The following is a 27,074-nucleotide window of genomic DNA, read 5'->3' on the forward strand; positions in this document are numbered from 1 at the left end:
ATGCCCATTCCTTTTGTATACATGCCAGTTTCTGATTCCTCCCTTTGTGATACGAACACAGCGGGGAGGACATCATTACGGCCTCCACCCGGCACAGGGGGAGCCACTGGCGGGAAATACGCATCTGCACGAGCAGTAGCTGGACAGCGGCGCTCGGACACACGGGTGCGGGGTGCCTTTTTCTCAGCCCGGGGTCCCTCCGCGTCCACGCCGGACGACACGGACATCGAGTCTGGCAACGAGGAACCGGTCGACTACAGCCCTGGTGTTAACACATCAGGCGGAAGTTTTGGAGTATCGCTGCAGAAGCGGCCTTCCAACTCGACGCTAACTGGAGTCGCAGCGTTATCGATGGCAGACATCCCGCTTGTGGCTGCTGAGGGGTCTAACATGATGGGCAGGCGGGTGCATCCCAACAGAGTTGCATCAACGCTGACGGCGCAGCTTGATCCTTTAATGTTAACAGGGCGTTCGGAAGATCTCGATGAGAGACCAGCATCACAAGCGCCACGAAGGAGCGTACATACTCAAGTGTCGGATGAACATGAAGACGGTATTGTCCTTGTACCTGTTCGGAGATCTGTTGCCCGCGGCGAAGGCAAGGAACAAACGAAATTTCAGGCTGTTTCCCGCATCCAAGACAAGGACGAGGACAGTTGGGAACATGAAAACAAAAAGGCGTCAACTGTACAGCAGGGTTTTGCACCTGTGCCACCACAGTGCATCTCAAGCGCTCCGGCAGAAACGTCGGTGGCTTCTAGAAAACCATCGGGGTCCGCGAACACCAGACGTAAAAGCAGCGTTCCCGCTGTGGTCAACGATGCTTCAATCATTATCGGCAGCGGCTCAGTGCTGCGCCAAGGCTGCTACGAACCAGACCAGGAGTGGCAAGACACGGGTGTAGTAGCCAACACTTCACAGCTAAAGGGAGACGCGGAGACTGCGACTGTCCGTCCGCGAGGGGCATTCCGAAAGTCCTCGTGCGAACGCGCAAGGTCTGTGGTACCATTAGCATCACAAGCCAAAAAAAAAGTCGAATTATTCGACGACGCTAAACACTTGACTTCTGATGTCCGATCTCTCAGCAAAGGTGCCCTGGGACGGACACTGCAAGCCTCTAAACGTCCCGAGCTCCCACGCCAAAATGCCTCAAGTAGGTATTCCAATCGCCAGTCGTCCCTACCAGTCGCAGCGGGGCAGAACGACGGCGTCCAACATAGATCGTCTGAAAGGGACGTTAGGGAGGGACGGGGGGTTCCCCTGTCCGCCGCACCAGTCGGTGAGCCGCCACGAAGTCACAGAAGACAATTGCAACGAGGAGACGAACTATCAGACGACAATGCACATTTTGACCACGGTGAAAGCAGTGTAGAGAAACGGCGGTGCCAAACTGGTCTTGGTGGTAGACGTTCGACTAGGCTCCAAGGGTCGGCTGCAGCAGTACGCGCGGCCACTGGTCGCCGCATTGCTGCAGTGGAGGACACAAAAGAGTCTGAGGCACCTGACGTAGAAACTGGCGTCGAGAGGGGAGAATACCCAGAAGAGGTTTCTGCTCTTGCATCTTGCCGCAGCGTCCGGCATTCCAATAAGGGCAGAGGACGGGTCACCATGGGGGTGAGCCCCGCCACGGATCAATATCTACTGCGATCTTCTCAGGTTTACGGATGCCGAAAAACGATGCGCTTCGCTGCTGATGGAAACGGTGACGAATATGAAGAGAGTCGCCGGAAGGCAGCAAGTTGGGCGGCAACCCCGCGTGATTCCTTTGGCGGCAAGCGATCGGTCCAGGAAAATCTTTTTACTGACAGCGACCAAGAGGAGGAGTGTGATGGAGAAGAAGGGAACCAGACTTCGGATAATGCAGATGATTTCGCAGGGGGGGAGATTGCAAGTACCTATGACGCATCCGACAGCATACAAGCAGCACAAGAAGATGAAAACGGAACAATTCTTGTTCCGCTGAGAAGAAGTACTCGGCGACAAACGAACTCGTCAACCCCTCGCCGCATGTCAACGAGAGTTCGGGAAAGCGAGTCAAACCCTTCAACGAGGAAAAACTCTTCAGGCTGTTGTTGTGGCTTCATGTGTTGTTGCGGGCCTGAAGTGCTTGCTGACACACCAGGAGATTCACCAGACATGTCTCTAGCTACGCCACCTCAACCGAAAGACGCGAGAGAGAAACAGCCAAAGGACCCTCTTCGAATTTCGATAACGCAAAAACGCTGTGGTCAAAATGATGTTACAGGGGAAGCATCACACAACCTAGTAACCTCTACAAGGAGGGCCACCCTTCAGTTGCCTTTCGTCACGGCGCCCCGGAACGTCTGTAAGGCGACTGAAATGACACTGGACACCCGTAGTCTACAACCTCCTCTCTTCAACTACTCCTTGTACTTCTTTCCCACACAAAACACGTGTTCGTCGTTAAGGACACGAAAATGTTTCTCCCAGAGTGACTACCTCCGGCACAGCATCTCTCGCGTTTCAAGACAACAGCTTAGGGCGCACTGAAGCTCACGCGAAGTTTGCGTTTGGCAACAGGCGGAATTTAAATCATACGATGGAGGATAGCACAGAATACTTGGTCCACCGTCAGGGAAACACGTCGAGGGTTTCATCTCTATATCTTGTATCCAACGTTGTTTCCTGCGCCTGTTTTGCGCATTGCAGTGATCACACCAATCATTGGCACAGCTGACAGCAACATAGAGTGGAGCATGTGTCTCTACCACGTAAACGCAGAATGTTCCACCTGATGTTCTGGAGGGCCAGCTGGACCCTTGGTACTCCCACGGTTTGTTTTAGGAACTCGCCAAGGAACGAGTCCACCCTTTTTCCGCACTTGATGCTGCCCCACGTAGCTGCCAAAAGGATGGGTCAAACTCAATTCCAGTGCCCATCCTATCGATCACGCACTCATTCTTAGCATTCCAGCTGATGCCAATCTTACCGCTGCATAGTACATGTTCGAACTACGCTGCCACATACGCCACTCTTCTTCTGTATACAGGCATGAATACGACATCGGCGATGCAGCGGCCACGGCGCACTGTTGAGCGTGGTAGCCTGCAACCTACTAACGCGGTAAATCTTCGAACATCCGTCACGGACAGATCGTCCTCTTCGACTGAGGAGCGAGATGCATACGAAGACGACGATGCAATAGAAGGGAATGGCAGTATCGTTGACGAAGCAGAAGAGTAAGCGTCACAATGAGCCTGTTGTTCAGCCGTTCAAGCATGGTCAGTGTTTTGCTTTTCGGGCGTGCACGAGTGCACGCAGGCATGCCTTCGTCTTTGCATTGCGTTGAGTTGATGAAAGGAACATTAGTTTTGATGTCATTCATTAGGGATAGCCATCAGTGTGTTTTCCGCCAACAACGCGGGTCCACGTGAGTAGCGCTGCGCAGATGATCACCTTGAATTCCCTGTCCGCTCCCTGAAACATCCAGAAGCTCATCCCGGGTGCATCCAAGGAACGGCATCTCAATTGCTGAGGGCAGCTGCTTTTTCTTGAGCAGGACTATAAACTGAAAACTTCTTGAAGGACACGTTTGACATTCACGCACCTATTTGCTGGAAAGCATGGACGTAGTGAACTGACACCAGGGCCTTCTGAAAACCCATATCAGCACTGGCTCTGCCACGACAGTGCGGCCGCCGGATGCTTCACTGTGGAATATGTTTTCAGAACTTCTGTGGATGCCTGCGCCATGCAGCCGCTGACGACCCCGCCAGCCGCAGAATCACCGCTGCCTGTGCCGCACACCCGGTAGGTCTGAAAGGTGCATAATCGTCCGACACAGTGAACTGTGTAATGGCCGAAGTGAGTGTCAGAAAAGAAGTGACTCCAATCATTTTCATTACGAGATCTTACTGACGACGGAGAGGCATTCCGTTATGTGCATCCACCGAAGAAAGTCTGCTTCGCCTCAAGGTGCTACTCACCCGCTCAGAGATTCACGTAGCACAGCACCGCCCCTACTAGGAGAACCTACATGCTGCAGCACGATCCTGATTTCTTGAAGACACACTTCAGCAAAAGACCTGCCTGTACACTCTGACGAGCATTGGAGCCGCTTGAGTACAACTGTAGAATGCAGCGTGTACAAAGACGGTATGTATCCGCACGTTCGTTCGCTCGCCTTACGTATCACACAGACACATACCAGGAGATCATTGATCTTTGTTTGGGTTCTTATTGAATTACGTATGTACTCGGCATGTTGGTTTACTTGGTGCGAACCCCGTCTGATTCTTCAGATCTGCTGCAACTTCGCCAATTCCTCCAACAGAGGAATTGACTTCACGAATGTTATCGTCGACACCTACGGCGGACCAACAGTCCAGTTGCAGCAGTCTCACCAGATCAAGCCAGCTGAGCAGAAGTGCACCCCAGGTCACCGTACAGGTTCGTGGCACTGTGCCTCCAACACCACCCCGATCACCCTATCCAGTGGTCACCCAAGGATGTTCCTCGGCTTTACCGCAAGCTTCGTCATCCTGTCCTCCTGTCGGCTTGCTCAACATTTCTGAACACATCGTAGCCCATTCTTCAGCCGCAAAATCTCTAAACACAGGTCGAGACATGGACGGCACTCCAGAAAGGAACCAGCAAACAAGGTCTATTCCTGGAAATTGCCATTTTGGTGGAGAAGGAACTCACCGACCTTCCCAATATCGCTCCTCGCCACCACCGAGCGCCATGACAGCGCAATGGAAAACAGCCAGCGTTTCGGAAGCACCATTTTCTGTCACTGAAGCACTCGATTCACGAGTCACTTGCGATGCTGCAGGCAAGCATCACCATACACATATTGAAAAAGAGTTAGAGATACAGGAAGAAGGATGCTGCGTCCGAATAGGGGCCCCCTTACCGCTGTCAGCGGAGGCTGTCCGGAACAAAGCGAGAGACGCCACCGATTTTTTCGGAACGCCGTCACTGAGAGCATCTGTTTGTCCTTCTCTGGTGGAACGTGAACTTCGGAAGGGACACACGAGCAGCTCTCTACTCTCTAGAGAGGTAGAAGGGTTCAATCAGGTCTCACTTGCAATTCCCGCTAATCCTTTTCCGACAACCCAGAAAGCAGAGACGGAAGAGATGAGATCGTGGTTTTGTTCAGCCACGATAGGACGCGCCGCCTTTTCCTACGCTCCCAAGTCACATCACTCTTCTCTATACTCTCGGCTCCCTCGAAAGTTCCCTGTTTTCCGGAGTTCTGGTGGTCTCTCTCATCGTAGTACTGCGTTAAGTGGAGCAGGAACAGCCACTGAGCCGTCCACTAGCTGTGGAATTGAATCCAGGTTCCACCTCTCACGCGGCCAAGGCGACCGACTCAGCTCGTGTCATCAAGGTGTAAATGTATTTCCGCATGCGCGTACCTCAAGAACATTGGTCAGCAGAGATACTTGGGACAGTGTCGGCTTATGTCAGAGGGAGGAAGACTCTAGAAGAAACAGTGGAAGTGAATGTGACGCCCCAAACGGCAACGCAACAACCGATGGTGGCTCAACCACACACGCAGATGGACGCGTCCAGCATGCTAGGCTGCAATCAGCTCAGAAATGGGAGTCCTGTAACTCTGGGCACACAAGTGCTGAAGCAGTGGCTACTCAAGCAGCGGCTGCTTCTTTCTATGCATCTTCCTTGGCGAAGGGCGGATTTAGTGGAGAAGCATGTTTTTTTCCTTGCTCACCATCTCCGCCATCGAGTGACGGGAGGTCGGGTACAGCCACATTGGTCGATGCCTGGTCTCGGGAAGGGCACACTGAAAATTGCCCTTACTGCAGACCACCATGCGGGAGAGAGTCGGTAGAACGGAACCGCAGGAAGCCAGTATCTGGATGTGATGAGGGCAGAACAGATTCAAGCGCAGCAGCGACAAGCAACCGTCGCGTGATCGGCGTAAGCGGAGCAGCAACACAGACAAAAGAATCAACAGGGAGTGTTGATGAATGGGGGAAGACAGAATGCCAATGGGGAGCCTGGTGGAACCCTCGTAAAAGTTGCGGCACTGCAAGAATTCTAGCCAGGTGCACACGTTCCGTGTCTCCTCCAACACGTTGTCTGGGAGAGACATGCTCGCATGTCCAGAGGCCTGACAGCCCGGTTTCCCGAACCGCGTCGATGGCTTTCTCGCTTGGGCGGAAGTCGGACACGTCATTGACACAGGAGACCCGTTTTCTCCTTGATGCTCCGAAATGTGTCTCCAAGTATGGTGAAAGATTTTCGACGAGTTCGGGGCAATCTGGGACCAGCAGTGCCCTGGCTTCGCACTGGTCATTAGATACAAGGGAGTCTCTTTGTACTTCATTGTCTGTTCTGTCAATCCCATCTCTTCCGAACTCTTTCTGTGTATCCGATGAAGGGAACCGAGATAAAAGGCAAAACGTGAAATGGTGGCCCTAAGCCGCAGTGAATGATATCCGTGGTTCGCAAAAAGCATAACAGCACGCGGGGCATGGACGAATAGGGAATCACATACTTTGTTGCGGAGGGTGAGATATATTGTCGTGCGTTCTGTAGCCTGGATAGTGGAGCTGCATCGTTCCGGCAGGGGTTTGCCCATGATCACTTGCTTCGAGGAGTCCCGAATGACGCACAGAGCCAGGATGGCATCCGCTGTCACCAACGCGTCCCTTGAACATCTGCCCCGGCGAGAACGATGAACACAGAAATCGATTAGGAGAGTCTACGGGAGTAGCAGAGGCTGCGAGAGCATCAGCGGCGACAGCGTTGCGTCGCCGAGCCCATTCGCGTGACCGCTGTTGGTGTGTGCGCTTCTGTTGCGTGTATGTACACTCGACGATCCATTTCTCTTCCCCCGATGGTACAAAGAATGGGGAGGTGGTCTGCTCGCCCTCGTCTCGCTCACGCATCGGCAGCACACTTTTTCTGGACCACACGAAAACAAGAAAAGAAACCCCACGGCACCGACACCGCCAGCCGGTCTTTTACAACTCGTCACTTCGTCTAACAGTCAAGCGAGCCCTCGATAATTTGAGGAAGCGGCGTGCCACGAATAATTCCGCTCGCCTATGTTTTTGCAACGCAGCAGCGAGCACGGTTTGTCGCGGTCATCAGGATTATTCAGGGTGGGAAGGGTTAGATGAATGCAAAATGGTTGAGAGTAATGTAGGAGCCAGAAAATGGAACAAAGGATCGGAGAAAAACGGAAGTGACAGAACCGCCTATGCGCCTCCATCACGCGCAACCAGATATGCCCCTTCTGCCAGTCCACTTTCCTCTGTGCTTCATTTTCCTTCCTCGATATCTTCTCCTTCCTCTCGTGTCTCTTGCTCAAGCCGACCTTCGGCCTCTTCCTCTCCTAATGGTATCAAAAAGAAGGTAGACGCAGCTTCCTGCAGCAGTGTCGCCCATAATAGCGGTTCATGTATACGTACGGAAGACCGAAGGCAAGGAGAGGAAAAATCTACCACGACAGCTAATCTACACATGGTGGACGAAAGAACTATTATGCGTGAAGAGCACTCGCCAATATGTATCACAAACGATGACAGTCAATTCAGCCGAGATGAGACAGAGCGCACGCAGCCCGGTTGCAGTGAACTGTTGCACACTACAGAAAAGTCTCATGGTGAAGCGCCGTTGAGGAAGCGCTCGGCGTCCCAAGAAAACATTACCACTAATGGAGGAGAAAGTTCAAACGACGACAAAGGTTCGGAGAAAGACACGGTATCAAGGCAGCAGGAGCGCAAATCCCCTTTGCAAGACGGTAGAACTGGAGACGCGTTTGTTTGTGTACAACTGGAAGGGTCATCCAGGCAACGGGACCTGCAGGGCATTACGGGGAATGACGCGTTTCGGCGCTGTCCTTCCCGGGCCACTCCAGCGTCCCAACCAACGAAACACCAGATTCTTCTCCGGCTAGTATTTGAAGATTTCCGTGGTCCTGTAGCGTAGAGCCTGTTGTACCGGCTGTAGATTAGCTGTATTAGTAGATGTTTTCTCTCTTTGTCTTGGAAGTTACTTTTGCCTTTTTCAGCGGACACGCATGAGAACCGTAGAAGTGGACGCTCGCAAATGATCTGTCTGACGTGAAATTCGTGTACTCCTGTTCGGTAAAGGCGAACATGGATCCTTTGAACACTGTGAGTCCGTCGTCCGTGTATGTTTTTTCACACCGTCGTGTGACGTGCTCGGAGACAACAAGGAGGACTGACACAGTTAATATCCTAGGGTTCCTATCTATACGCCGAAATGAATGTGTAAGGCAAAAATCAGATCTGCTCTAACATCCTCAGAGTGGTTCTCGCTCAATACACGTGTTTTGTGGCGAGAGGAGACGACTCGGAATACGAAGGCATATGAACAGTCTTCCGTCTTAGCTTTTTGTTACTGGTTGTGGTGCCAACTACAATACTTCCTTTCTAGTTAATCTTCGATCATGTGAAATCCAACAAACGGGCCGTCCACTTAACCGCGCGACCCTGGCAGATTTCCTCATCAACAATCCGTTTGTGGTTCACATTCCACTTTTCCTCTCATGAATCAATCAAGCGGGAGCGCAAAATACGGATATACAACGAATAGTTTGAATTAGAGGTTTCGAGATACTGGTACCCCACAGTCAGAGCCCCTGTGTCCTGTAAAGGGGCACGGATATGCTACCCGTCCCTGGGCATCAAAAGAATCGTTTCCTGACATCAACAGAAACTGTAAGCTCCGCTTTCCATCCCTCAGTATCCTCTGTCACTCAGCAGGCCCACCTCACCCGAAAAGACTGAACTGGAGACAACTGGCAACGATGCAGCCGAGAAGGGAGGAATGATCACGAAAGTGAAAAGGAACGAAGCCTACTGCCCTCTATGGAGAGTCGGATGAAACAACGCATACGAGGTGTACATCACAACACACACGAGGCACCGAGGGACGATAATCACAGAGATACTTGTGAGAGAAAACCATCCCCCAAACACGATATCCCAGTAGATCTCCACCGTTTATCGTCGGCCTTTGCGTGCCTTGTTCATGGGTTTTCGTACGCCGGTTTTCGATTTGCCCTTGTCATCGCCACCGCGCCTCTTCTTCACCAGTGTCGCCAGAGACTGCAAGCGCCGGAAATACCGTCATGGAAGAGATTCAGATGCATGAAGCAACTAGGAAACGACTTCAAAACAAGCTTTGCACATGATCATGGAAAGCCGCCTACGCATCAGTGGCACCAGGTGACGCGTCAGAACATTGGACTGCATTCTGTTCTTGAATGGGACTAAGTTTAACACTTGCACTTCGCGTTTCGTGTGTGCCGTTTGCTCATGATATAGGCAGGTCCCATAATCACGAGGAGCATATGATTTCTCACGAAGACACACATCGTACGTTTCCTAGGCCTGCTACTAAATTTGCCGACTGAGACATCAACTGGTATTATTGAGGACTAAACCTGCCAGTGACCGAAAGCCTACTTCTTTTGAGTCCTCAATGCCTATTACGTCCGTTGAAGCAGACACTTGCCTATAGAGCGACACCGTCTCCCTAGCACTCGCTCCAGATGGTGCGTAAAACTGTGCTAGCATCATCTGCTTTGGGTAGATATCTGTAGAGAGTAAGCTAGTTTCACTTGCAAGCACCCCTTTGTTTCTTTCTCGGGAAAATCACAGCAGTCAGTATCCGTCCCTTGTCAACTCAGGTGATGTTATGGTTACAACGACAGGTGACGACTCACGTCACACATCTTACAAGTTTCCTCCTCTTTTCTGGAATCTCACCTGTAGAGCTTGTGGCCTGTGCTTCTCCCTGAGCATCACCCGGTTCAGGCGGATGTACGCGAAAGGTTCAACTTTGTTATTCTGTTTGACATCTCCACGAGCCTTCTTAGCCTTAAATTCGTCGCCGCTTTTCTGCACGAAATGCCCTCTTCGTCGTTCCTTCTTCGCGGTCTTCATCGCTGCTCGCCGAGCCGCCAGACAGCTGAGATTTTTTCTCTGTCCGCCTGTCTCTGGTGCCTTCCGGTTCTTCGCCAGCAAGGAGGTAGACTGAAGGAAGGAAACAATGAAAACCGAGAATACGTATGGAGTGAGGGAAGAAATACCGTGAGAAAGGTAACATAAAAAACCGCAAATGGCATTGGAAGAGAACGACCTCCGAAAGAATCTAGGCCATTATTCCAATACATAAAGCGAACCTCGGTTGATGCACGTCTTCTGCCCATTTGCGCAACGTTGTGGATACGATCTGTAGCTGTTTGATGCACTCGGAAAAGGCTATGGATGCACGGAGAAAGACATGACGCCGACGGGGGACGACGAACAAACTGGACAGGTGCTCTCCGCTCGAGTCAGTGTTGTCTCCTTGCGGCAGGCATCTTTCACTCAGTAGAAAAGCAACTGCAAAACTTACGCTGGATTTGCTCCCTCCCTCAACTCGACGAGCGGCGGATCTCTTCGACACAGACGACGCCTTGCCTATTGTGAAGCCAGGATCTGGAAATAGGCACAGTTGCAACAGAAGTGCGCAAAATTCACTTACAGTATGGTAATTAGAGTACATGACCTATCGATGGTTTTTATGGTTTTAATGCATGACCTTCGTGCCGTTGTGCCTGCGGCCTTTTACACGTGTGCATGTGACTGTGTTTTTGTACGACTTGCTAAACGTGAACATAAAGACATACATATACGGTCCGACACCGTGCAGGAAAAGCTCATGCCTGCGTGATCCCCGGTGTACAAATTTCAGAACGGACAGACTACCAATCCGATGAAACTGGAGAAACAATATGACGCTCGACGTCGAAAACATGCAAGTGGCACACTGCGAAAGGAGGCCCACAGATAGAGACCCACTAAAAATAGACAAAAACACAAAAACAACTGACGTCTCTATGCTTTCTTCCTGCCTTCGTCTTCCCACTTCGCGTCTCCGATAGGGGTACCTCATTGCTTCAGCTACGTCAAAGATCGATTTGTCGATAATTTCCCCGCTTATCGCGGCGTGTATGCGTCTCCCTCCCTTGCTACGCTGGAGCGGACTCTCGCTTTTTTTTTGGTTTACAAACACACCACACGTGACTGAAACGCCATTCACCGTGACAATATACTCAAACACATGTTGTGTGTTCTCTCTTCCTTCCCACACTCCTCACCTTTGTCACTTTCCTCATCTTCGTCCTCAGGAATAACCAGCCGACCCTCCTCGTTCCATGTCAAATTCGCAACCGTTTTCCTCTCCACCTCTGTGGTCAATCGCCGCCGGTGTTTCGACAGTGGCTGATTGAGAATGATACGGTGGGCAGCACCGGGCGAACAGAAGTCGAGAGGTAGTTCTCCTGCGTTATCTTCAAGAAGCATCACGTCGCTCTCCATCGCCTGATCACCTGATGCCGCCCGCCTCTGGTGAGAAAGCAAAAGAGATAGACGAAAACAATGAAACATGATGAACAGAAGGGTACGCAAAAGAAAGAAAATGTTAGATAGTGAAGGGGGCAAGGAGATGACCAGAAACACAATATCAGACAGGTGAGAGGAAAAAGTGACGGAGAGGTCTTGTGGACCATCACAGAGGCAAATGTGAATAAGACGTGGAGTATTAAAAGAGAAATGTCGACACGAGAAAGACCGCAGGCGACAGAACACCCCAAGTACAACAACGAGCCACGACAAAAAAAGAGACGAAGCAAGACGAGAAACGGTGGAATGAAACAAGCAGAAACGACCGAAAGGGCGACGAACCCTGGTTTCCTCTGGAAGTGCCTGTAGACGAGGCCCGACAGCGGGAAGCACGAAAGTAGTGGCCGACACGGAAGCGCAACTAAGATGACAGAAACGGCGACAAAGAGAAGCATACGATCGAACATGGAAGGGAACGGATCAAGCTGAAAAAATGAACACGAAACACTATTCGCGAGACGGTATACAGACTTGCAACAGTTTGCTTGCGCATCAAAAATCTGACACAAGGTATGTCAACACATTCGCCATCAACTTCAGAAATGGGTGTTATTCACAGATCGACTTCAGAAATTGGTTTTATCTCGGCACCAACACTCCTGGATGTTCCCGTCTCTGTGAGTGAGGGACAGAAGAAGATTGCCTTTCTCATTTTTCCCATGTCTCTCGCCGTGCCCGCCCTTTGCCTGCTGTCAGTGCGTTCTCTGGTGTATCTTTTATCCTTACTCGCTTCCTGTTTCTGTTTCTCCGTCCCTCTGTGTCACTGTCATCCTCTTCTTCGAATGCGTCAAGCAACTGTGTCATTGCAGAAAACGACGTTGAGCCATCCTTGTTCTCTGTCTGCTCCTCTGCCACTTCTTCCTCTTCTCCCTGCAACTCAGCATTTGCTCCACGTTTCCTCGCCGCTGCCTTCTTTGCTGCAGACGGTCGGTCCTATAGATTGATAGCGAGGTACACGAAAGGAGGAGCATGGATAAAATGCCGGCAAAGAGGCTCATTAAATAACAACGCAGACTACACACAAGCGGTTAGCCTCAAATTCGAGCAGTAACGGGTGAACACATAAGTTCATCAACGGCCTCACAAGTGCAACTAGTCACTCACATACAGGCATAGCCAAAGTAATAGTCATAGACCAAGTCTACCAAATGAACCCGGGACTGGAGACACGCGAAGCGCAGGCAGACATACAAGACAGCAGTGGACACTGCGAACGAACCTAAGAAATCGACACCCAAGCCAAGGAGATGCATAGAGAGTAAAGAGAACACGGAGACGCATCCACAGAAGCAAAGGACAAACGCAAGCAGGCGAGTGACGAGAAAAGAAAGCCATGATCAGGAACTACCGCATCCGCTGCTCTCTATTCCGTACCTCATCGTCTTCGTCTTCTTCGTCATCCTCTTCCATCATCTTTGAAAACGCGTTGTTCTCTTTCTTGGCTTGTCTTCGTCCTGCATTTTTGTTTTCATCCTCACCGTCATCGCCAGGCTTGAAGACAAGTTCGTCCCACGACAGGCCTTCTTGCTGTAGAATGAAATTTCGCAACCGCTTTACAAAATGTTTAACAACGAACGCACGATGACGCAGCTTTACATTGAAACACGCTCACAGCGAGACACACCGTGACTCGGCCGTCCCCTCGAGTCGGCTTGCCGATGCATGGGAAGGGGGAACAACTGCAGAAGGAACAAAAGAGAGAAAGCCTGTCACAAACACTCTTCTCACAAAGTCGTAGGTGGCGATGAAGGAAGCGCAAAGCCGCTTCACAAATGTAACAGTAAAGCTAGAGCCGGTTCTATTGGAAAGTCTGCGAAGCTTCCTGAAACCTTGCAGGCCGTCGTCACCTACCCCAGCGGGTCGTGTCGCAGGCGACAAGCGCCGGCAGTGCATTCAATCCATGTGAACACTGAATCTGTTGAGTACGCGAAGAGATTCCTAAAGCCTCATCGCGGCAGTGCCTCTTTCTGTGTCAGGAATGACCGAATAGGCACATCTATGTTTTTGCTGCCCTCGAGGCATAAACAGTCCAAGCAACACAGAAGTCAGCGTCATACCTTCACAGGTTCCAGAACACAGGGCAAACAATCAAGCGAACGAGGATCCTTACTAGAGCCTTATTGACGAGGAGTTCTCGGAGCTGCTGTTTGCGAACGCTCTTTTGAAGGTGGCGCAAGAGGGGCAGATGCTCCGATGGAAAGGCTTCTTTCACTGCAGCTTCGCCCTGCAGCACCATCGACGGCAAGAGAGAAAGACGGGTCAGGCAGAAATCAATCGAAACTCGTCACGTGTTGTTCCTCATGCACTCCGAGAAATGCCTATCAAGTGCCGCGTATCTGGACAGCTCTCGAAGATACAGGAAACAGAAATAGGGGTGAAGCGCGCAAAAACGAGCGGAACGAAGTGCGCGGAAAAGAACCACTAAGGGAACATGGTGTGCAAGGAAGGAAAAAAGCGAAACAGGCACGCAAGAGAAAAATGGAAGGCGTTAACCACCAATGTAACAAGAAGCAGCCACCAGGAGCGGGGTGGGGGACAACACAAATGCCCATATCAAGGAGACTCAGTGAGAAGCTAGCCGAAAAAGTCACTGATCACGCAAAGCCAGGAGCTGAAACGCCATGAAAGCCTTTACAGGGCGCACGGAGTCCCGGAAAGCCGAAGAATGTGACAAACAAGCCCGAATAAGACAGACAAAAAGGGGTGAGTCTTAGAGGCACTCGCTCCCAAATGGAATCGTAGATTGCCTGCCAAACCTGATGTCGCCATTCATCGAGCCAAAAGACGGGCGTCACCACAGCGTCAATACTGGCTCCTCTGGACACACGCAAAGGTGCCTCTTCAAATAATGATACACACAATTCTGCCCGGTCCTAATCGACGAATGAAGTGGCCTGATCTCGCGCGTTTGCTTCCTTACCAGCTTCTTTAGAAGCTTCTCGACCAACCGCCGGATCTTCATCTTGGCTGAGGGATAGCACACAGAGGCGACTCGAGTCATTCAATAATTGTATTTGTATATATATATATATATATATATATATATATGCGCGTGTCGCGGCTGGTATGGAGCCGAAACTCTAGAGTGGACACGAGAAAGCACCTGTGAAAACTCACGTGTTTATGGCCTCATGAAAGGAAATTCATTTGGGCAGAAACAGAGACAGCACAAAAATATAACTTTCCTCAACTATTTGTATATATACATATACATGTATACACGTATATGCATCTGCAAGACATGACGTGGAAAAGAAGCATGGAACGGCAAAATGCAGATAAGGTTGGTCCTGTTTTGACACCCCATCTCTTTGTACCGGCGTCTCCTGATATACCCGTGTATTTGTACTCAATGTAAATACCATCCACCTGCGGACAATCATATTTCACAAGTGTGCCGCCTGTTGGAGAACTACACAGAGTGTACCGCAAGTTACCGGTTTGCATCTTCTCACCTCGAATGGCGTGTTTGTTGTTGAGTGCGCAAAGCATTGCCGGCAGGAAGCGTTCCAACGCCTGTCCGTCGAACACATGAGCAATAACCTGAAGGAACATAAGCGAAACAAAACGGGCGGTTCAAACCTTGATTTTCCTAAACGTGCAACATTGCGTGGCAGAAACAATCGTGAACTGTTTTTTGAGGGCAAACCCCTAACCACCGAAGACCCCTACTCCAGCCGATCCACGCAGACAATTCTACGTATTGTGTCCCACGACTCCGTGATGTTCTCTTGGATTTGTTAACCGTTTCTCTCTGTCTCACGCCCTATGGCTCTGCCACTCAGGGCCCCGGGCTCAGCGCCCTCCCGTCTGCTGTTTTTCGCAGTTGCACCTACCCGGGCGAAACGAAGTGCTGCCAAGAAGACTTGCTTGTCTCGATCTTGCAGCAACAGGAGAACCACCTCCGCGATCTGCTTGATCAGAGCACCGTCCATTTGGTCGGCTATCGGAGAAAACAATAAATCAACAACCCGCAAGGCAGATGCAAACATACGCGAAGAAGTGTGGAGAAGATGGCGCACCATAACTGCTTGTTCAGCCATACGGTACTCGGACGCGAACACGTCGCATACAAACCAACTCAAGAAGGCACCAGATATCAAAATGAACAACTCCTAAAACGGGGAACAGCAAATGGAATTGCTAAGTGACTGACAGCCAATGCCGCTCAGTTGAAACCACGATCCAGATTCCACTCGATCCGAGCCCTTAGCTCAAAGAGGCCACATCTGATTAACATACATCCAAAAAGATCCAGACTAGACGTGTGAGTGTTCAACTGACAGCTACCGCTCCCATGCTAGGATTTAAAGCAAAGAAGCGAAGACATCAGAGATGGGAAAATGAGGCGGGAAAAGCGAACATTTCCTTCTAACGCACGGCAAATCCATGTCGTACGAGTCCATATTTTTGTTTACTTGCCACAAGATAAGGTGCAGAAAAGAGACCCACTCGGAGTTATTTTTAGAGGCTCGTAAGAGATCAGTATGAATAGAATCTGGGCTCGCATTTCGCCATAACATATTGAGGAATATCTCGTTGTCGGCTTCTCTTTAAAACATGCATGCACACTAAAGGGACAACCGCTCACCGTAGCTGAAAATAACTCTGCTGAGTGCAAGGACTGCTGCGGTCTTGAGGAGCGGAGGTTCGGCGGTGCCTCCACGAGCTGTGACCCCTGTGCCGCCACCAAGCCCTGTGGCAATCAATATGACGAGGCGACTCACTGCAGACAAGAAACATACAACAAGGCAGTACAGCGTGACAGAAATCCGACAGAAAAGGTAGCGAGAGGAACGAGAAACCAGAGAAGCAACTGAGGAAGAAGCGCAGACCCCGAAAGTGAAAGCATACCTGTGTTGCGGTAGAAGAGCAACGCGTTTGAAACTCAATGGGAGAGGCGAACGCTAACACGTCCACTCGTTCATGCGGAAACGGTGTCCACGAGCATGGAAGTAGAATGAGCAGGTCGATTCCACTCACACTGAACTCGTAAGGCTTAGAGGGGAGGGGTGACACCACACACCAGGAACAGCAGGAAGAAGAGGGAGAAAAAACGACATCGGCAACCAACGATTTCGAGCTGAACTTTTTTGACGTCTACCGCCAATTTACGGCCACCATGGCGAGTCCATGAAACTGCCGAGGCTTGCGCATGAGGAAGGAACGCTACGGAAAACAAAGTACAAGGTTTGGGAGATAGCGTTTGGAGAAACACCACGCCAACGATGGTACGTTCAAACGAAAATGTGGAATGATGATCTGAGACCGCGGGAGAGACGCACAGCACAAAAGCAGAACGTTACAGAGAGTATACGAAGACTCACGTTTCTCCGAGTCTCCATCGCAGGCGTCGCACAAACCAGAAAGGGAGCAGAACGCCGTTTCTCGAACAAGCCGATTGAGGCTCTTTAGTGAAAGAATGATCTCCGGAACGACTGTCGGGAAAACGCGGTCCACGAGAAAAGATTCCCAGAATGCTTGAGTGCCTGAGACAATATCAAATACGTCGTCCCCACGTACACAAAAGACATATCTCCTACAGTGCAACATGTCAGCGAAATAAAATCCGCTCAAGAGCATGCCATCCTATCCGTTTCCTCCTATCTACTCCACACTCACGTAATTTCAAGCGACTAAATCCAGCACAGACGCTTCTGCCACCCACGGCCTTGCTGTGAGGCCCGTCACGTCCGATTCCTTCCTTTATTTTTTGCTGTTTCGTGCTCGTCTTTGAATCTACGCCGGCCCACAAACAACCGAAGATAGCTAAACCAAAACCATGGCCCGTAATCGCACTTCACCACGTTCGTCTGCTTCAATTCGCGATCTTTCGTCGCAAAGCACGGTGCTCACTTGCGTCCTCGCTGTCCTCGGCTGTCTGTGCAGACAGTGTAAGGCATTCGACGAATGCGCGTAAGCATCCAAGGCGTGGCTTCTCTGCAGCCGTCCCACAGGAGACAGTGCGAGTCTTTGCCAGAATCTCCCACAAAATCTCAAGCTCTTGCCTTCGCAGGAAGCAACACGACTCAGAGGCAGAGCCATCGGCCAAAGAGGAAGCACGCGAGGAAGACGCCGACCTTTCAAAAACATGCTTGAGAGCTTTGTAGCCGCGGCGGAGGAGCGCACGAAGCACGGCACCGTTGTCTTCTGTTCGGCATGCGTCGGAGTTCTTTCCACGTTTCTCGGTTTCAACGAGATCGATACTCTGTTCTGAATACCCAGAGCCAGCCTTCTCCAGACCCTGGGCGCACACGGCGACCAGAGTTCGCAGGCTGTCGACGACTTCTAGACCTGCAGGGGAGCAGAGCAGAAACAAGAGGCTAGAGCGGGTTCTATACGAGGGAGAGGGATTCCCTGGAGGGAATGGGTGATGCGCATGTGGAGCACGGATTACAGAGAACCGACAGCTACGGTTCCATCGATTGAAGCGACGCTTCAAATGTATGTGTCACTCCGCGGAGGCCTGGGAGTAAAGCAGATCTACGACAAACATGAATCACGAAATCACAGAAAAGGAGACGAACGCGAGGTACGCATGTTGAGCAGACAGAGAATAAGACAAAGGGGTCGCCAAGCACTCCGTCCCCTCGCTTTTTGGTTCTCATCAGCAAAAACATCTGGGACCGGAGACTTTAATAGAGGCAAAACATACATAGAAAAAAAACCGTGCGAAACCCATGAGGAACACGCACGAAAAACAAAACACTATGACGATGATTCAACGCAGCGCAGCGAATGGACGATGTATTCGGCGATGGCGCGCTCATGCTGTGAAACGAGAGTGGTAGGTGCATTATTGTTATACACTGTCTCGAGCAGCATTGGCAAGCGCCATATGAATTTGAGGTGCTCGTTTGATGAGCCAATAAAGACATTAGAGCACTTGCAAGGATCTGAATGCGGAGACGCCTTCAAAGGGCTACAACATTCTTCCTCTTTTTCTCTCTGGATGCGTGTGCTCTTACCGACAGAACTTGGGAGAAAGGGGTGCAGCGCGTCTGTGATGTCGACGAGTGCCGAGCATTCCGCCACACCCATGGTGACAGGAGCAGCGGCAGACGGAGCAGACAGACCTGCGGCCTCGTTGGCTCGTCGGAGGAACGCAGATGTGAAGCGCCGCACATTTGCATGCAGGAGCTCCGGCGGACAGAGAGGCGCATACGCCTACAAACGGACAAATGGATAGACGGAGAGCAACCTGTGATGACAGCAGGCGGCTACGCACGGGAACAAAAATGCCGAAGCACGCTCGTCCAGCGGGGGCACGTTGCAGTTCCACAGGAGGACCTCCGCAGTGACTGGGATGATTGCAAGACGGCAGGCGGTCACAACACAAGCCCCAGGCGTAACGGGAATTTCGTTAGTATATCATGCAGTATGATTAGAGAACTCCACCGACGCATGCAAGTTACCTTGATAGCGTCCAACAGGTGCTGTGTTGCCTTCATTTTCGCGCTCTGCGTGAGTTGCTCGAGATCTTCTTTCTCTCCCAGAAGCATCGCAGCCAGGGCCCGTTCCCCCGCAGCTTCCTCATCATTCTTCAGGGAGACTTTTTGGACTTGCAAAAAACGAACGACCAAGAATCCCATGAGCTGCGATCCACACGCCTGCATCGACTCCTTTCCGCATGGTTTCGTTACCCTGCAGAGCACGCTCATCACGTCCTTCTCTGCATCATCTCTTTCCTCTTTTTCGAGTCTCTGTTGCTTGTCGTCGTCCTCGTCGTCGTCTCTGATGCTCGCCACGTCGCTTTCAGAAATGGCCGCATTCGAAAGGTTCCGGATTGTGGAGCAGATTTCCTCCCTAAGCACAGGGTCATGAAGGAACTGAATCATATTTTTCATGAGCGAGAAGTCCTCTTCCGCCACACCAGTCGCAAGGTCAATTGGATCGTATGAGAAACCAGGTAGCAAGCTCCACAGCTGCTGGCCTACACGGCAGAGCTCGCGCGCCTCGAGGGGACTTGTCTTTGCTTTCTCGGCAGTTTGCTGCTGCAAGAGTCGCGCCAGCTGCAGGAAGTGCGAGGAGAAGAAGTGCAGCTCGTCGCGACCAAGCAAGCGGGGCAGTAGAGGCAGTGCCCATGCGTTGGTGACAGGGCACCGTTCCAATAGAAACCCAAGTTGCTGAGGGGACAAGTCTCGCGAAAGAGGAATCCGAGGTCGAATTGGGAGCAGGTGGGGATCAGTCAGAACCGTGCGCGCCTTGAAGGCACGCAAGGCTGCTGAAAATGCGACGCGAATCCGGCCTCTGTAAGGCAGGACATCGTGCTGCCGAAGATCGGTCCGCGCTCGATTGTCCTTTGCGAGCCCGAAAATCTCCTCTACAGTCTTGGTCTTCCTCTCCACTCTCTTCTTCTCGTCTTGCCTCTCCGTCACCTGTTCTGGCTCCTCTCCCGTCTCCACAACAGCGAGCAAGCTAACGATCTGTCGAAGCAAAGGCGTGAAGCAAGGTCTGTAGATGTCTAGGAACTTGTGGAGAAACTGGGGCAGACATTTGCCGTCGAATTCCTGGGAGGAACTAGAGGTCAGCTTGCCCATTCCGCGGTCGCCTACCAGGGGCCGTCTGAAGCGCTCGAGCTCCGGGTGCAGCGAGCACACCAGAAACTGCTTGCATGCAACAGCCTCGAGAGCGGCGAAGAGGGCCCGAGAAGCTTCCAGACCTTCCGCAAGTCGCCGCTTGTGGCGGAAGTGGAGCAGCGAGAGACCGAAAGGAACAGCGGCTGGGAATGCAGGCACTGACGCGGCACCAGACGCTTCTATAAGCCGTCGCCCGGCTACAGAGGCCGCGCCCAGAATGGACGGATCCGTCTCCGATTCGAGGACTCTGCGAAGAGAACGGAAGACCCGCTCGGATGCTTGCATACAGATGGACAGACGGTAAGACGACAGCGAGACAGACGCGGCTGAAGACGAGGACAGCGGGAATCCCTCGGAGTCCTTTATTAGGGTCTTGATTTGGGCGTCGCTACCGCTTCCTCCCAAAGACAATTTCTCAAGTTGTTGGAGCAAGAGGGTCTCGTCCAGATTCTCCTCTTCTTGATTCGTGACACCAGAAGTTTCGCCTCGGTTGCAGCCATCCAACGGAGCCTCACCGACTGCCTGGGGGGGCGTCCACGCCTCCCGCGCCTCCCCGGCCCAGTGCATGAGCGCGGCTGTGGTCGCCGTCACAGCGTCTAGCCACGCGGTTGCATACTGGACAGCTCCCTGAAGAACGGCGCCACTGCCTTTCCCCTTTTCGCCTCCGAGTTCGTCCCAGAGCCCCCTCTGCGCGCCCTGTGCGCGTTGTTGCTGAAGCAGCGCTGGTAGGAGCTGAACTGTCAGTGAAAAGGCAGACCCAGTCGTCGCTTGCCTTCCACCAGAGCGGTCGTCTCCCATCCTTCTGTTGGTCTCCTTCGAAGACACAGAGGCCGAAGAGTCGCCATTGTTCGTTTGCTCGAGGTTCCCGCGAAAGCGTCTCAAGTCGCGAATCACCGCAGCCACGCACCGCAGCGCATCGGCGGCAGCTGGCGTCCGCCCGGCCTTTCTGGAGAGGAAAGCCAGGTGGATGCAGAGCGCCTCCGCGGCTTTGTGGGGTTGCTGAGGCAAGGAAGCCCGGCTATCGGCAGTCACAGAGCGCTTCTCGTCTTCACTCTGGACGCTTTCTAGGCAAAGCAGAGGCGGTAGACACCGGTGAAAGAAGGGAAGACTTCTCTGGAGTCTCATGGACGCAGGGACACTCGACGCCTTCTGAGAGCTGCCCTCGTCGCCTGCGGTCAATGCTGAGGATGCTGAGGCCCGGCTAGCTACGGAATCCGGGACGACAGAGAAGTCAAGGTGACGAAGCCACCGATCGAGGACATATAAACAGGTCTGGAGGGAGTCGCGTGCCTTTTTTTTCTTCCTATCCCCCAAAGCCTGGCTTACGTTCGAGGTCTGTGCAGTGACTTGTTGGGTGGCGAGGCGCAGAAAGTGCAAGGCGACCTGTCTCGCCAGCCAGCGAACAGAGGCGCGGGGATCCTCTGTGAGGAGGTGAAGCAGACACGTCCAGACAGCTCTGGTAGGCAGGCACCCGCATGTCGTTTGTTCCTGCTCGTCTGCGCCTTGCGAGGGGACGTACATGCGGCGAAGTGCGTGAAGTAGGAGAAGCAGCGGCCGGGGAGATGCGGCCTGCATGAACGAGCTCACCGCTTCGATTGCCTTCAACAAATTGTCGAGGAGAGCTGCGTCTTCGTGGCACTTTCTGTGGCGCTCAGCCGGAGACTGAGGAAGTCCCTCGTCGACGAGGAGAGCAAAGAGAAGGGAGAGGCCGGTCGTGATGCGGCGCGTCCTTTCGTTGTCAGGAGCCTCCGAGCAGGACGCTGCCTCTTTGCATACGCACATCAGTAGAGTATGGAGAGAAGTAGTGAGGAGATTAGTCTGGTCGCCTTTTCCCTGTACCGCCGGCACGCCGGTCTGGCTGTCCAGACCCTGTCGCAGGAGGTGTAAGCAGTCTAGGGCGGCATCTGCGTCGAAAGGACTGCACCGAGAGAGGAGCAGGGGAGAACCCGCAGCGGAGCCCTCGGAATTGGAGAGAAGGAAGTCGTCTTCTTCATCCCGCTTACGAGAGGAAGCGCTGTTTTCCATGTCTTCGCCTTCATCTTGAAGGGTCTCTGCTTCTTGAGCCCGCTTCCGCAGCAGCTCCTCCGTGCGCTTGAAGACCTGTCGTTCCTTCAGCAGCGTTGCAAGAGCTGCATCGTCCGATGAAGAGGATACTGATGGACGAGAAGGTGACGGAACAGACGAGGCAGCTTTCCGGCCCCTTAGGCGATCCGGAGCCTTCAGAGTCCCCATAGCCGGCTACGTGTCGTAAAGCGGCCCGTTTTGCCCATGAAAAATTGCAAGGGGTGCCGGAGAGAAGAGAGGCGAGCGAAGAAGCAAGTAAGCTGGCAAAGCATACGGCGAGGAAAGGAGTTCTGTGGAATCTTAGGGTGGAAAGTAAGCAAAACAAAAGACGGGTATAGGGACACGATCCTAACGGGAAAACCGACGACAACGGCAGCTTTCGATGGGGTCTCCCGCTCGCGCGTGTGGGGAACTGCAGCATAAAAAGGTTTCCCAGTCCGAATGAAACCGAACACGTTAATACATCCTTATCTCTTCATATTTACGTACACAAGGAAAACCCTATTCATCCTCTTTCTGACAGAAATGTTGCCCGAGTCGACAGCTGTTCCTCAAGCGACAATCGCGCGCGAGGACGAAGTTTGAGGTCCGCATTTTTTAAGCCCGGACGAGTGCATGCATGCGGCTACGCGAGTCTACAGGCGTGTCGATGAGGATGGCTCATGGTTAGTGAACTCGCGTCACCAACCAGAACTGGAGAAAACTTCCTCGTCCTGCAAATTATGAAAGGAATCTCGACCTTAGAGGTAACATTCTTGGTATTATAATGGCCGGCTGTCCTCTGGGGTAGAGGAAACTGCAAACTTCTGTTATAGCTCGAGGCAACAAATGCCTGGCTTCGTTTCACACTATTGTATGGAATGGATTATTACAACTCACTCTCATGTTGCCCGTTCGTGCGCTCATCGGTAATCGTAAACAGATTGCTCATAAATATTTTCCGGACTTGCTGAATTCGAGAGTGTCGGCCGCTTACTCGTACTAAAGTTGCGTTGGCCGTGCTAGGGCTTCTGCGCGGTCGCACGTTGTGCCTAGAACCGTTTTGTCAGCGCATACTGTATTCATTCCTTGTAGATCCTCCAGCCTAAATAGCAGAACATGTCTCGATCTCTTGTTTTCTCTTCTTTCCCCCCCTTTTGTGGGTCAATGTCTCGACGTAGCCTCGTCCGGATCAAGCTTCTACTTGTCAGCTCTGTTGTTTCGGAAGGGCGTTTCCCTGTTGCATGAAAAGGCTGTGTGTCCCTTTGCTAACAATGAAGTGCCTCAGATATCAGTGCTAGCAACTCTCGCATCATGTTACGTCCACGTATGTACAGCACGGTATAGGAGGAATGGCATGACGTTTCCGTCAGATAGATTTTTTTCGGCGCGCCTGGCCGATCATTCCATTTCATGCGACCGTGTATGCCTCAACGGTACCGTACGAATCGACTTTATGTGTAGCTTCTTTAGATCCGTACTCAACTTTGTAAGAGTCATTTTCGGCTCCAAGGTGCAAAGTTCACCATAATGGCTTGGCACAATCTTCCGCATTACACGAGAAATATGTAATTCGGAAAAACTAACACTCTTCTGTCACCGCTTTGTGAACAGACAAGGACTGCAAGACTGATTATTCGGCGATACAAGTGATTGTATCTACATGCTTTGACACCAAGACGAAGCATAGAAAGTAAGAACGCGCCCAATAGGATCTGACGGCGAATGGGGAACACGAGCACAGCCAACAGCTCCAGCAGGGTCACTTCCTATCGCCTAAGACCGTCGCACACGTATTGTCCCAGTTAAGGTGAAACACCTGGAATGGGAGTAGCGTACGGAAGCCTGCCAAACTCTCCGAAATAAACGTGATACCCCGTCGTTTACTGCAGTTCCGCTGAACCTAACAACGATTGCCCCTGTTCAACTCCACTCGCAGAATCCGACCACAGTACCACGTGAAACGGTTTGGATGTGTGCTCACCAGTAGATGCCGCCGTTGATAGCAGGACGCATTTCTCTATTCCGTTTAAGAGTGGACACACACGGAAGCGACGGAAGTGTTGCTCTGCTGTGCGACTTGCATAGCCGAACAACAAATAGCGCATGGGCGATCCTAAGATTTCTGATGCTGCCTAGTTGCCCTGAAGAAGAATAATCAAACAGACTCGTTTTTGTTCCACGACGCCTCTTAGGAAAGCCAAAAAGAGAGGAGGTAAAGGAACAACAGACTGATACGTTTGCAGACACATGCGATCTACGGCCTTTCAACTGCTGCTGGAGTGGGAATATTTGCTTGGTCTGTCTTATTCTCTACTTCGCGGTGAAATCTTGTGGACCCCACCGTGCGTAGATGGGGCGCGGGTAGCGTTCGCATTGCCCTCCTTCGACGCCTTCGCCTATCATTTCTCCTCCGTATCATACGTCTTCTTTTAGTTTTTCCTCTCCTTCCCCAAAGCGCTGCCAGCAAACCACCAGGACCGCCATCCTCTTCTTGTAGTTGGTTGTGTTTGAGTTGCCCTCGTCCGTCCCTTTCTCTGTGTGAATATTCTCCTTCGTCTCTGTCTTCCGCAGTACTCATGTTTTGTGCCGTCACAATTTGGATTGCGCGCACAGTGAATGCGGCAGCAAATGCGAGTAAAATAATTGGAGGGATTGCAAGAAGCACCTTGATTCCACTACCAAGACCTGGCTGTGGATCCTGTAAGCGGAGGGTGAGAAAGAGTGCAGAGGAGAACGTGCATTAGTAGTATTCGTAAGCGTGGGGAACGACGGAAAGCAGCGCACAAATTGGCAGAACTGCCGGTGCCACTGAAAAATTACAGCCCGCATGAGAAGGCAAGATCGAATCCGTTTTCGAGGGCAAGTCAAAACGAAAGAAGAAGTGGAAAAGACGGCCCTTTTGACGGAGAGATGTTAGCGGTACCCATATAAAGAGTAACTCTTAAAGACCAAACCTAGACGTGGATACCGAAGGATTTACAGTGCGTCCCTTACATACAACGTCGACAGTAGGTGTCACGGGATGAGGCAGAAACTCGACACCTCCCGCCTTACCAGTGGCCCTCTATTTCTGCTGAACACATCATCGACACCGGATGGGTGCCTCTGGTGTGCTGATATCCTAAGTAGTGGTGGAACTACAAAGAATTTCAGTTAAGTTTCTGTTCACATGAAACAGTCGAGCTCTCCCCTGTTTCTGATTCTCCTGCCGTCTCCATTCTTACGACTCCTGGATGCGTTTAGTTATTTTACTTCCTCAAATGAGCTCCGCTGACGCAGGCTGACTAGCTGTGGAAGCACCCCCCCATTATCGTTTGTAGTCTCCTATGCACAGCCGCTCTGCTGTCTCTTCCTTGCGTTACCCCCATCACTTCCTGTTTGGTCCCTAGATTCCAGCACCACTATCTTCCCTATTCGTTGTTTTGCTCCCTTACCAAATGCCGTATTGAAGCGTACTGAGCAGGAACAAGAAATATTGGCTGGGGAATCGGGTGCCCAAGGTCTTGTGGGTGCGGTTGAGGCACCACATTGAGAGGAATAATGGTGCCCGGAGTGTTCTTAGTGCCATCTTCGGGGTTCCAAGGGGGAAGCATCTGCTGTTGTTGTTGGAACAGCCTCTGCTGGAAGGTCTGAGCATCTGCGATGCCAGGGTCGAATTCTCCATTCATACCTGAAGCTCTCTGTTTAAAATCGCCGCGACGGTCTGCGGCACCCCCCATACCTAGCACATCATGCACACAGGGGCCATGAATGCCTCGAGAATCTCCTTCACCGGTGCTTGTTGCAGACCCTCCCATGAAGTGTGTATGACGTCTGTCTTCATCTCCCCAGAAAGAATGCGAAGGAATTCGAGACCGTGCCCGTCTGGAAGAGGACCCGCGGGCGAAGCCTCCTGCAGCAACGCCGCCAGCGCTGCTCATGTGAGGAGCGCTAGGTCTTCCTCGCACTATCAACACTTCCTCTTCGTCATCAGAGCCGCCTGAGGGTGCATAAAGTGGGCTAGGGGGAGGTCCCCACAATTCGGTGCCTTCTGGCCACCGGTGCCTATTATGGCCGGTGTCTGAAGGCCATTCGTTTTCGCCGTCATCAGAATCATCTCGCCTCCCAAAGAGTCGCCTTGGGTACAGTGGATCTTCTCTATGTTGGAAAGCAGCAGAGGACGCCAAGACGAGCGATGAGATGCGGTGCTGCCAGTAACAGAGCAATAAGCATGCACATGCGGGGAACAGGGTGACAGTGCAGATGCAGGCGATGCCACGTAGGGCAGGGCGAGGAAGAAGAAGCCCGCCACACGGAACGAAGTCAGCTCTGAAGCGAGAGGTGCTTACAGGCCCCTTCATTGTCCGAGAAACTGCTTACAGGAAAGCACGGGGTGGGAACCATGAAGGCGAAAGTACCTCGGGTATACGCGTGCTTATTCAGCAGTATGCGGACTGACGTCTAATAGGCATGCGTGGAGGTTCCCAGAAAAATGCTAATGTATATTCGCCTTCAGGTTGAAAGGTGACAGAGCCTCAGTATATCACACCATTTATAACAAAAGACACTTCAAGTGACGTATATCTTATCTGCGTTAACTCGTAACTGCCAACATAATTGCCATAATACGCTTTTCGTTGCAAGGTGTGGTCAATATGTGTCATTTTCAAAACCGGTACGTTTATGTGTGGAAATACTTAACGCGTTAAGAAAGCCAAAACTGCAGAACAAAACTACTAATTGGAAGAGGAGGCTTTGCAGACGCTGTGGCTGTGGATGAACAAATAATGAAAGCAATCGAAAATAGTTGATGGAAAAACAACGCATTTGTGGCACTTTCTCAATGCTCCACGTGGTGTTTGGTTGACACATCTGTGCTGAACCACGTAGGAGGCTGAGGTCGTGTTTGAAAAGGAAAGACGCCAGACAGTTTTTTAACATAGCGACATTTGCTTGGTACGTTTCTCTGATCCCGAGTGCATGGGGTTGCTTGCTTTTTATCCAGTGGCATCCCGGAGTAGTCTGGTGAGTGTGCCACCTGCAGGCGACGATATGAGTA

At 51.7% G+C, this 27,074-nt stretch overlaps 4 protein-coding genes across 4 annotated transcripts; 2 read left to right on the forward strand and 2 right to left on the reverse strand.

Annotated features, from left to right (window-relative positions):
* Window positions 1–2,511, forward strand: TGME49_203000 (hypothetical protein; the record flags this gene model as incomplete). Its single annotated transcript, XM_002367541.1, has 1 exon — window positions 1–2,511. One exon carries the CDS (start codon window positions 1–3, stop codon window positions 2,509–2,511), a length of 2,511 nt encoding a protein of 836 aa, XP_002367582.1.
* Window positions 2,512–6,899: 4,388 nt separating this feature from the next.
* On the forward strand, window positions 6,900–8,214 carry TGME49_202990 (hypothetical protein). The gene has a single exon (XM_002367540.2). The coding sequence runs from the start codon at window positions 7,120–7,122 to the stop codon at window positions 7,921–7,923; it is 804 nt and encodes a 267-aa protein (XP_002367581.1). The 5' UTR covers window positions 6,900–7,119; the 3' UTR covers window positions 7,924–8,214.
* Window positions 8,215–8,461: 247 nt separating this feature from the next.
* On the reverse strand, window positions 8,462–22,572 carry TGME49_202980 (hypothetical protein). Its single transcript, XM_002367539.2, has 15 exons — window positions 18,827–22,572; window positions 18,380–18,578; window positions 17,268–17,705; window positions 16,739–16,900; window positions 16,003–16,137; window positions 15,248–15,354; window positions 14,867–14,954; window positions 14,332–14,378; window positions 13,522–13,635; window positions 12,786–12,938; window positions 12,138–12,344; window positions 11,108–11,354; window positions 10,363–10,445; window positions 9,732–9,998; window positions 8,462–9,068 (listed from the first exon to the last, which is right to left on the reverse strand). Exons 1-15 carry the CDS (start codon window positions 22,220–22,222, stop codon window positions 8,964–8,966), a joined length of 5,748 nt encoding a protein of 1,915 aa, XP_002367580.1. The 5' UTR covers window positions 22,223–22,572; the 3' UTR covers window positions 8,462–8,963.
* Window positions 22,573–22,787: 215 nt separating this feature from the next.
* On the reverse strand, window positions 22,788–27,047 carry TGME49_202975 (hypothetical protein). The gene is made up of 2 exons (XM_018779231.1): window positions 25,471–27,047; window positions 22,788–24,734 (listed from the first exon to the last, which is right to left on the reverse strand). Exons 1-2 carry the CDS (start codon window positions 26,374–26,376, stop codon window positions 24,291–24,293), a joined length of 1,350 nt encoding a protein of 449 aa, XP_018637377.1. The 5' UTR covers window positions 26,377–27,047; the 3' UTR covers window positions 22,788–24,290.
* Window positions 27,048–27,074: the final 27 nt, after the last annotated feature.

The sequence above is a fragment of the Toxoplasma gondii genome, chromosome VIIa (assembly GCF_000006565.2).
Source record: "Toxoplasma gondii ME49 chromosome VIIa, whole genome shotgun sequence".
Lineage (NCBI taxonomy): Eukaryota > Apicomplexa > Conoidasida > Eucoccidiorida > Sarcocystidae > Toxoplasma > Toxoplasma gondii.

What these genes read in the sequence shown, in the direction of transcription:
- TGME49_202990 (XM_002367540.2), top strand. Translation starts at nt 7,120, where the DNA reads ATGGTTGAGAGTAATGTAGGAGCCAGAAAATGGAACAAAGGATCGGAG.
- TGME49_202975 (XM_018779231.1), bottom strand. Translation starts at nt 26,376, where the DNA reads ATGAAGGGGCCTGTAAGCACCTCTCGCTTCAGAGCTGACTTCGTTCCG. An exon ending in ACGCTTCAATACGGCATTTG is followed by an intron (nt 24,735 to 25,470) that starts GTAAGGGAGCAA and finishes CTCCGCTTACAG; the next exon opens with GATCCACAGCCAGGTCTTGG.
- TGME49_202980 (XM_002367539.2), bottom strand. Translation starts at nt 22,222, where the DNA reads ATGGGGACTCTGAAGGCTCCGGATCGCCTAAGGGGCCGGAAAGCTGCC. An exon ending in AGATGAGGAAAGTGACAAAG is followed by an intron (nt 10,446 to 11,107) that starts GTGAGGAGTGTG and finishes GCCTATTTCCAG; the next exon opens with ATCCTGGCTTCACAATAGGC. An exon ending in ACAGGCCACAAGCTCTACAG is followed by an intron (nt 9,069 to 9,731) that starts GTGAGATTCCAG and finishes CGGCGCTTGCAG; the next exon opens with TCTCTGGCGACACTGGTGAA.